At 33.4% G+C, this 10,874-nt stretch overlaps 1 protein-coding gene across 3 annotated transcripts; it reads left to right on the forward strand.

Annotated features, from left to right (window-relative positions):
• Positions 1-937: 937 nt before the first annotated feature.
• Positions 938-8,863, forward strand: LOC136223504 (NAC domain-containing protein 102-like). Of its 3 annotated transcripts, XM_066011533.1 has the most exons (6): positions 938-1,010; positions 1,104-1,186; positions 2,701-3,275; positions 6,923-6,990; positions 7,960-8,541; positions 8,663-8,863. In XM_066011533.1, the coding sequence occupies exons 2-5, from the start codon at positions 1,165-1,167 to the stop codon at positions 8,033-8,035; spliced, it is 741 nt and encodes a 246-aa protein (XP_065867605.1). In that variant the 5' UTR covers positions 938-1,010; positions 1,104-1,164; the 3' UTR covers positions 8,036-8,541; positions 8,663-8,863. The 3 variants fall into 2 exon arrangements, with proteins under 3 accessions (XP_065867605.1, XP_065867606.1, XP_065867607.1); XM_066011534.1 differs by lacking the exon at positions 6,923-6,990.
• The last annotated feature ends 2,011 nt before the right edge of the window (positions 8,864-10,874 follow it).

The following is a 10,874-nucleotide window of genomic DNA, read 5'->3' on the forward strand; positions in this document are numbered from 1 at the left end:
TGATATACTTCATAACAAAATATTTCAATTTCCTTTGACACGTACTTGACTTTCTTTATATACTAAGAGAAGCATCAATTTCCATTAAAATTCCTATTCAAACTGAATAAAAGAATCTACTATATACCAAGAAATTTTATTAATTCTAGAAAATTGAAATTTATAACCTTGTTTTTGAAGCACCTTTTGCATCCTTCGAATTACCTGCAAGATAGAACAGACAATTAGAGACCGAAGTTTGACGAATCGGCTTCGATACCTAAATAAGCAAGGATTTAAAGAATCGAAGATAATGGAATACTGTAAATTAGATATAGCTCATTTGAATTTCATTCAAGATAGGCAAGAAAAAAGGAGAGCTCGCTAGAGCAAATTCAATATCAAAATCAATGCATTTTCATGTCATTCTCAACTTCTACAGATTGATGTTAAAAATTGAGCAAATTGCAATTGCAGAAACAAGAAAACAGAGCAACTAAGCTTAATCATAATTGCAGAAAAATACCTAAAAGATCTACCTCTTATATGAATAAAACAGAAGTAGATGTTGGAGTTGCATTCGATAATCTGAACTATCAAATTCCATAAATTCATCAACTTCATGTAACATCTCATTGTACAACATAATTAAAATGAAGCACATGTTAAGTTTAAATTACAAGATTCACAATGAAAAAGAGAGTTTATTGAATAATTTCTTAAATTGATTCAACTTGCCAATATTAAAAGTATAATTGTATTATTTTAAACGTTAGAAATAAAATTGGTCCTAACAGTATACTTTTGCACATTATCCAAAAATAAATTAAATAATCAATATGAAAATGCAATTTATAATTTGAAAAGAAAAGATTATATTAATCAATTTACTCAAGTTTTATAAAATTTCATAAAGTATATTAGTATTTGGATTTAATAATAATAAATTGGAGTATAATAAAACTATAAAAAGTAGCTTCATATATGTGTGAATACAGCTCTCTTGCTTTCACCTCTCCAAATCACACCAGGTCGGTCTTCTCTCTCTCTCTCTTCCTTCTTTCGTTAAATTCTCTCTATGCGTTACTACTCGTTTCTGATTTTATATAAATTGCTGGTTTCAGGTGGGCATAACAGAGGAAGATCTGATGTACTCGCTGGTGGATCTTTATTTAACGCAAGATCATGATGGCCCTTGAAAATAAAGGTTCGTCTGTGATTTCTTTTGCTCTTCTGTAGTTATTCTTGCGAATTTCAAGTATCAATTCGTTATCTGATCGACTGATTGGCGCAATTTTATGTGCCCTACTGTCTCCGATCGGGTTTATGAGTAGTGGTGTGTGACATTGCTGTTCTGCGTTTTTGTTCAAATGGGTGTTTATAATTTCTAGTTTGATCACCCAAATTTGTACTTGATTCTGGGTCTCACTCAGTGATAATAATGTATTGTAATTTTGTCTCGAGCTACAGCGAGCTTGGTGAATGTAGATTGGAGAACTTCATTACTAGCTTCTATGTGGTTAAATTATTTGGGGTTTCCTTTAGACTGTGTTATTCTGTGGGTGGTGTGGTGTGATTGATAAGGATTGGATGCTTAGACTGCTGGTAGAACTGGGTGCTGTGCTGTTTTATTTTCAGCTGAAACCTAAAATATGGATGAAGGATTGAACGGTTGATTATAATGGAATTACTTTTTTTCTTCGGAGTGAAATTTGTAATGGTGGGAGAATTTGGAGTTGGAATTCTTAAAATTAAGCAAATTTAGAAACTTTTTGCTCATAGTCCTCTCTCGGGCCAGTAGTCATTACGAAACCCAAATTTAGATTCGAATCATAGAGGTTTTCTGAATGGTGATTTAGAATTTGTCTCTGGCTATGCTGTATGGATGTCTACTCATAATGGTTCAAATTCAGAATAGATCTGCATAATTTTATTAGTTTCCAGTTACAATGTATTAGATCTATAATTGCTTAAGCCATAACGGGGTAATATGTTGTACATCCTAAGCTGTGAGGATTTTGGTTAGCCATTTTGGTTATCTCAACATTTTGAAGAATTCATCTTCATGTATCTTTAAAACAATTATTATTTTAAGCTAATTGTCTGAAGTATTCTGACTCAACATAGCTTGGTTCTCTATTGAGCTTGATAAATTCTTTTATCTCCTACATTTTTTCTTGACAAGGAATGTTTGTCAATCAGGTTTTAATTTCTCATTGGATGGGTAGTCCTTAAATAGATTATGTGGTCGTTGTTGTAGTATAGTTTCTCCTTGTGTAACAACAATGAAAGTTAAGCTTGACATGCGTGATAGTACCTTCATGTCAAGCTCTACTCCATAAAGTTGGACCTGTGGATTTTATGTCATGATGCTGGATGGAAGTCACTTCTAGGCTAGCTAGAATGCCATAAAGGCCGCTGAAAGAGTTGATGGCCATGAATATTATCCATTGCAGTTTTATTCCCTTCTTAGCTTTGTCACACTGGACCTTTTTCAGAGGCTTTACATTGGCATCTTCTACTTATTTGTATTTGCCTTTAGAATTGCTCACAACATGTATGTCTTCCACCTCCCTCAGTCTATTCCCTCCAAATGGATATCTTTTTATATCAGGCATATCTTACATATTTCATTTTGGTTCAGATGTACATTTAGTCATGGTTATTGACAATGAACATAAACTCGTTTTTTTCTAATATTTGATGCTTCTTTTACTGCAGAAACTCTTCAAAGGAGCTGCGAGGCATCCTTAAAATGCCTTCTGACCAAGGGATTCTCTTATGGGAATTCCATTGATAGCTTTTCAGAGCTTAAAGAAGAAATCAGTGCTCATCCAGCTGCAGATGTAGTGGAACCAGTTCACTCAGTGAGCAGTGAATTTCTTGACCTTCCTCCTGAATATCACAATAAACCCACCTACCATCATGATTTTGGCTCGTGGTCAACCTTTTATCCAGACTCTCGAAAGGTGCAGCAGTGCCAAATGAATTGCTTTGAGAGCCATATTTATCCCTTCCCAGTTGATTCTTGGTTTCAGTATGCAAATGCCCCGTTCAATATATATTCCCATGGATACCCATATGACTTCCAGCTTCAAGATTTTCAGTATTTTGTGGTCATAGACTTTGAGGCTACATGTGACAGGGAAAGAAATCCCCATCCACAGGAGATAATTGAGTTTCCATCTGTCATCGTGAGTAGTGTTACTGGCCAACTAGAAGCATGTTTCCAAACATATGTGAGGCCAACTTGCAATCAACTCCTTTCTGATTTCTGCAAGGATCAACAAATCCAGGTTGGTTTGGACATCCTTTACCTTATATGCTTGAGTGTTGAATGCACATGTTATTTGGCCCAATATTTCTCAAATTTGATGACATCAGTAAATTTTTAGCTGCCCTTTGGTAAAAAATTGACTTATGGTGGAAATAAGGTGAGCCTTTTTATTCCGAATTACAATATAATTACTTGCTGCCTCAAAAAGTTTGAAGCACGACCATGTGAGGAAAGCTGATCATAGATAAGAAAGAATTGAATGCTCAAATAGACAAAGGGAAATAAATAGTTCTGTTCATTGTATTTTACTAAGGATTTGCAAATTACCCTTTAATTTGCTGCAATTTACATGATCTGGACTTGGAACCTAGAATTAATTTCTAAATACCATATTAATTATGAGTATATGTTTGTCATGGAACCGTTTGAACTAAAAGCTCAAGCTGATAGTTAAAGTTCCACTTCATATTAATAGCTGACACATCCCCACACGTAAGGATTGAAAAAGTCCCTCTTGGTGAAAAATTGGTATTCTATTGATATAAATCAAGGTTTGAATACATGTGTTCAAAGTAAGTATAAAAAATGAAATTAATTACGATTGAAATTTTTTTATACTAAACATATAGCTAATTCAATTGACTTGAGAAAGCAAATCAAATACAAAGAATTGAAATCCAAATAATAATAATTTGGAATTCAACGACAAACTCGGAGCCACAATAGCTATCTTGGCTGGACGTTGAATTTTGGTGTCGGTTTGAGGTTCTCCGAGCACCGCGGTTGATTGGCACGAGCGGAATTGATCTTGGCAATTTGTGACTTATGGTAGGCAACAATGGGGGCAGATTTGACCTTCAACTTCGGAGGGATCGTATGAATGCTTAAGAACATAGAATTGGACGAATAAAAAGGCTAAATTTAATTTTAGGAAGTTAGGAACAAACTTTTAGAAAGGATCGAAGGCTAAAACGAAGTTTAAATAGACGGAAACGGTCTTTGAAGATAGTTGGACGAATTTGGAAAAATTAATTTGCAAAATTAATTCTAGCTAAGGAATTGAGCAAACTAAAGGTTTGAGAATGCTAAATTGAATTGAAAAAACTTGAAAAGAGGCTATTAGAACTTAAAGCTAAAAGAGCTAGAAAAAGAAAAAGAGAACTAAGAACTTGAAGAATAAAGAACAAAAATTAGGATTTAAGCATTGGAGCTTTGAGAGAGGGTTTTGTGTGTTATTATAAAGAATGGAGGGTCTATTTATAGTATTTTGAAAGGGCAATTTGTGTAATTAATCAACCCACTTGTCCTTAATTTTCTCTCAGTTTTTCACCAAAATTTGACACCTAACTAACTTCCTTAATTTCCATTAACCACCATCAACTACCTCCTAACTTCCCTCAACTTCCACTAACCACCACTAACTATCTTCTAACTTTGGCTTAATGCATATATACACACACCTAAACTTGACAAGTTTTGCCTAATAGCACCCTGAACTTTTAAAATAACCTATCACACACCTATAGTTGCCTTTAAAAATCTATTACACACCTATAGTTGGCTCATTCGGACCTCCTACACACAAAATCGTTGATTTTTCGTCTTTGACGGATGAGGTGGCATACCGAACGAACTCCCGCGCTTTTCTTTTTTTCTATAACACGCATAACATCTCGTTCGTTAAAGACGAAAGATCTACGATTTTGTGTGTAGGAGGTCCGAATGAGCCAATTATAGGTGTGCAATAGGTTTTTAAAGCCAACTATAGGTGTGCAATAGGTTTTTAAAACCAACTATAGGTGTGTGATAGATTATTTTAAAAGTTCAGGGTGCCAATAGGCAAAACGTGCCAAGTTCAAGGGTATAAATATGCATTAAGCCCCTAACTTTCCTCAACTTCCATGCCACATCATCCCACTACTTTGTGGTTGGAGAGAGTCTCAAGACTAGTCATAGGTGTAGGGAAGACTTTGTGGGTTAGTTAGGGGTTCCGTTCGGAGAAGTCGGGTGGACCGAAATGAGATTCCTGAAAAAAAGTTCCAAGAGTAGGTCTCGCCGAGACCTATCATATATATATATATATATGATTTTCTTTCATATAATTTTTCCATTAAAAGCATTTGTAAATCAGAGACCGACTTCAGTTAAGGCGTGGGCACGTTCCGTCTCAAATCAAGCTATAATGGGAAAGCTGTAATTGGAAAGCAGTCGCCAACTTCAGTTAAGGCGTGGGCTTACAAAAATAAAAATTTGCCCCTATCTAACAGAAAATGATATTATTTGACTATTGAATTGTAAAAGAAAAAAACACGACGAAGGTGTGAGTTTTGATCGTTGGTTCGTTTTTAATCAAAATAGAGTATAAAAATGCAAAAATCTGAAACCTGGGAACTTCGTAAAAATTACCGAACTGCCATCAGATCATATTTGTCCATAAATTGAATTATTGGATCTTCGATCAAATCATCTATATCTAATTTTATCATTATCTTCTTCCACCCTTCCAATCAAAAATAAATTTAGAGGAACCTAAAGAAGAAAAAAAGCTAGCTAAGTTGGCTATTTAAAATAATTAATTCAACTCTCAAAAAAAATATTAAAGTTAAGTTAAACTATTCATGCTTGCATATATGATGGTGAGGAATGTCCATTTTCTAAATATGAGAGCCAATCATGTGTCGCATATAATGTATGCACCAACGATATCTTTCTGGCTTCAGATTTCTGGAAATTCCAGAATTAAAAAAATTTGAAAAAAAGAAGAAGAAAAAAAATAGGAAGAAGAAAAAGAAAAGAGAGGAGGAGGAGGAAGAAGAAGAAGAAGAAAAGGGTGTAGGTGAAGAAGAAGAAAACGCAGAAGAAGAGAATCAACGATGAAGGAGAGAGGATGAGAGAGAAAAAAAATTAAAAAATCGAATTTCCTAAATTGCCCCTGTGTCACGTCAGCTTTTTAACAGATTTTCTGCCGTCTCCTTGATTTGTATAACGGCGACAACCACAGGGAGGTGTTTGAAAAAAAATACCATAGGTATCACATCGCAAATTGGCCAAACCACAAGGTAGTTATTTGTAATTAACCCTATTTTTAATTCTAAAGAATCCTTAAAGTTATTAAATTTTAGAGACTAAATATGTAAAAATATATTATCAGTTAATTAATCCTTAAAATTTGAAATTAGTTATAAATTTAAAGGAAAAGTACAAAAATAAATCTTGTGATTACACATGTTTTCGATCAACACCTTTGTGGTTTAAAAGTTTACAACTTGGTACCTGAAGTTCATTCCGTTAGCAAACACCTACCAAATTGACTAACGGTGTTAAAAGTCAAAAGGAAAAGAATTAATTTGATCCTTATATTTGTGATTACACATGTTTTCGATCAGCACCTTTGTGGTTTAAAAGTTTACAACTTGGTACCTGAGGTTTATTCCGTTAGCAAACACCTACCAAATTGACTAACAGTGTTAAAAGTCAAAAGGAAAAGAATTAATTTGATCCTTATATTTATTTATTTTATAAATTAACCCCATTATTATCTAATTATCACAAACAAACTCCAAAATAAAAAATAAAAATCAATTACACCATCTTCTTTCTCTCTTAATTGTTCTCTCTCTTTATATCAATCTTTTCTAACCGAGCCCCACTCTTCATCCAATCAAGCTATCGATCGCTGAAGCAAGAACAACAACAGAGAAAGGTGAAAACGAAAGAGAACGATCTCTCCCGAGGTACTCTCCTCCTCCTCACTTATATATGAACTTGTTTTCAAAAACCAATGCCATGTGATTTCATCTGATACTTGTTGCTCTTATTGGGTGTACGAGTTTCTGGTTCTACTATTTTAGAGTTATGTTGACACTTCTTGCTCTTCTATTTCATGCTTGTAACTGCCATATCCTATTTCATGGACAATATTTGTTTTTTCTCAATTCTTTTCAATGTTTTTATGGTTTCCGATTTCAGTTCATTGATTTTGTTTTTTTCAATTCGTAATTTTTCTGGGATGCCTTAATATCCTTGCGATTTGAACATTGTCCGCTTTTAGGAATTTTGTTTTCATGGTGCTTTGCGGTGGTTTGGCATATTAAATTTTCCAGTTTGTTCTGGTAGAAACTTGTAGAGAGATGATAATCGAATTGCGTATGATCTTGTCTGTGCTGCTTTTGAATGTTCTGTTCAAACTGATCTAAAAACATTAAAGAGAGATAGAGAAGATGGTAGGAATTATTTTTATTTTTTTATTTTAAGGTTTATTTATAATAGTTAAATAATAACGGGGTTAATTTATAAAATAAATAAATATAAGAACTAAATTACCTATTTTCTCTTTCACTTTTAACATCTTTAAGAATGAACCTTAAGGTACCAATTTATAAATTTTTAAACCACATCAGTGCAATCGAAAACAGGTGTAACCACATGTTTTATTTTTGTACTTTTCCCTTCATAATTTATATTAACATATTTCTGTTCTTTAATTATTAGTTAGTGTTGTATTTGTTCTTTGATAATTTCTTAATTTCCTTAATTATTAGTGGGTGATAATATAATCAGCAAACCCAAATTTCTCTTAAGGCTATATAGATATATACTAATTTCTTATCTCTCTTTCACTTCCATTTTTTCTGTATCGTAGAAAAATCTTGAAAAAAAATTATTTTATTTCTATGGACTGATTAGTTATTTTTGTGTTGTAGAAAAATCAGTAGAGAAAAATATAAGAATGGCAAACAATATTTCTCTTCCTGTCGGGTTTCAATTCAGTCCCACTGATGAAGAACTTCTCGGACTATTTCTTTCTCAAAGGGAAAACTTGCCTCCTTTTTACCCTATCCAAGTTGCTGATGTTTATGCTGATAAAGAGCCATGGCTGCTTTTCGATAAAGATGTGCAACAGATACATTATGTCTTTGTCGAGTTGAAGAAAAAGACTAATAAAAGTAAAATGATTAAAAGGACTGCTGGATGCGGCACCTGGAGCGGACAGGATGTTGCCAAACCGGTTAAAGATCGTCACGGACTGTTACTTGGGTTCAAGAAATTGCTGATTTTTGAATTTCCCAATGATGCTGGAGATAAGGGTCATTGGATAATGCATGAATATTCAAGCACTAAAAAGAACGATGCCTATGTTCTCTGCGCTATCAGAAACAAACAACTCGACAATATTGTTGAACCGGCTAAAAATGCAACCAAGAAGCGCAGCCTGCAAAAGCATGGAGAAATTCATCCGAGTAAAAGGGCTTGCAATTCTGTCCGATTCGGTTCCACTAACCAAGGTACATTTCTATTAGTAAGAATCCATTTATTGCTGTCCGTTCATTTTACCAAAAACATATATCAGTATGAATATGTACATATCTTTACCTAGTTATCTAATCTTGTGTATTACGTTTTTAGGTGCCATTGAAAAAATTGGAAATCAACAAAAAGCAAATCCAACGGAAGCTTGTAGATATGAAACATGAAAACTGAAATTGAAGATATGAAACTGAGAAAGCTCACCTTTTTTGAGAGTCGAGAGATGCTAAGAATTCCAATTCCAGCAGATGAAGTTCAGAAATTAAGAAGAAAGCAAAACCCTAATTTGATTTTAACCAATGTAATTCCAGCAGATGAAATTCAGATATTATGATCCAATAAGCAAGCAAAACCCTAACGAGAGGAGACAGACATTCACGGAAATTCCCACAATATAAAAGAGAACAAAACGATGTCATTCTACTCCTACTTTTGGATGAATCATATTTGGATCTCTTTATGGGCTGGGCTTGGCCCGGACTTATCACGGCCTGAATTATGGGTCAAATACATAAATATATAAGGCCTAATACATAAATAACCTCATGAACTTGTCCAAATGTTGCAACTGCCCTCCTCCAACTTTCAATTGTAACAACTTACCCCTCAAACTTGTCCAATTGTAACAACTTACCCCTTAAACTTATCCAATTGTAAAATACAACCCCAAATTGCTGACATGGACTGCAATTGAAGAAACACGTGAAATACAAAATCTGCAACACTCGTGGAGTATGATAATCAGATTTTTGGCATGATACGAATCCGGAAAAACTTTTTTACAATTGCTTCAAATACGGGGTAAAAAGATTCCCAATTTGGGGTTATGTTTTACAATTGGACAAGTTTAAGGGGTAAGTTGTTACAATTGAAAGTTGAGGGGGACAGTTGCAATATTTGACAAGTTCGGGGTGTTATTTGTGTATTATGCCAATATATAATTAAGTACAAAATTACAACTAAGTCATATCATCAAACTGAATTTTTAATATGTATTATTCTCTATATATTATGTTTTTATACTAAAATTTAAAAATTCTAGACTCCAATTCATAAATCATAAACCCTAGAAAATATATTCTAGACTTCTAATTTATAAATTCTATTCTTAAAATATATTAAAAGTACTAATTTTACTAGTTTAACATAATTCAAAATTATAACTTGAAATAGTTATAATTAGTTTTTAAAAGATGAATTTCTGTGTAATTTTCCCCAGAATTAAAGAGGAAATTATATAAAAGGCCTTAAACTCACTAAATCACATTTTTAGGCCCTAAACAATTAGCCTAAAAGAGGGTGGGACCCACGACGAAAATGTGAGTTTTGATTGTTGATTTCAAATCAAAATAGGGTATAAAAATGCAAAATCCAAAACTTGGGACTTAGAAAAAATTATCAATCATTATCGTTGGATCATTAAAGAAGAGAAAAAGCTAGCTAAGTTGGGCTATTTAAAATAATTAATTCAACTCTCCAAAAAATATCAAAGTTAAGTTAAATTGTTCATCCTTACTAATTCTAACTAGACGTAAACTTTGGCTATAATCATGGTGAGGAATGGCCATTTTCTAAATATTAGAACCGATTAACTATTGTTTTTAAAAACACTAATGTTGATTGGCCTTGTCATATAAGGGTTGGTGATGATTTGTTGGTGATGATGTGTCACGTGTAATGCATGCATGAACGAGATCTTTCTGACTTTTAGTGAATTGTCCTTGAATTTAAAGAAGGGAAAATTACAAAATTGGGTAAAATGGGAGACCCATTTACATATTTAGACTATTTTTTCAATCCATTACCTATCTAGACTATATTTTGTACTTTCCAAAAATACCCTTCATGTATATATGACACTTAGAAAATTTTTAGTCTTTTTCATTTTCCATTCCGTCTGACTTCGCATATATGACTTTTACTTCGCAAATTCGCAATATGCTAATTAGCAAAATCGATTTTACTTCGCAAATTCGCAATATGCTAATTAGCAGAATGATTTTACTTCGCAAATTCGCAATATGCTTCGCATATTGCACAATATGCGAATGATTTTACTTCGCATATTGCACAATATGTGATATGATTTTACTTCGCAAATTTTCAATATGCTTCGCATATTGCACAATATGCGAAGTGAGATGTAACATTCAGATCATAACAATGGTGAAAGCATTACTGCAACTGCTCCGCTTTCTACTTTCTTTCATTTTCAACCTAGAAGCTTTCTACAAGTTCGAGCCTTACGGAATAGACTCCAAGGAAGTTTGTTGTTCCTGGTATTGTTCCTTTTCTCTGTTTCGGATCCACT

The sequence above is a fragment of the Euphorbia lathyris genome, chromosome 3, assembly GCF_963576675.1.
Source record: "Euphorbia lathyris chromosome 3, ddEupLath1.1, whole genome shotgun sequence".
Classification (NCBI taxonomy): Eukaryota; Viridiplantae; Streptophyta; class Magnoliopsida; order Malpighiales; family Euphorbiaceae; genus Euphorbia; species Euphorbia lathyris.

Coding starts and splice junctions, on each gene's coding strand:
- LOC136223504 (XM_066011533.1), top strand. CDS start 1,165: ATGATGGCCCTTGAAAATAAAG. Junction 3,276..6,922: donor GCAAGGATCAACAAATCCAG/GTTGGTTTGGAC, acceptor CATCCAATCAAG/CTATCGATCGCTGAAGCAAG. Junction 6,991..7,959: donor AGAGAACGATCTCTCCCGAG/GTACTCTCCTCC, acceptor TTTGTGTTGTAG/AAAAATCAGTAGAGAAAAAT.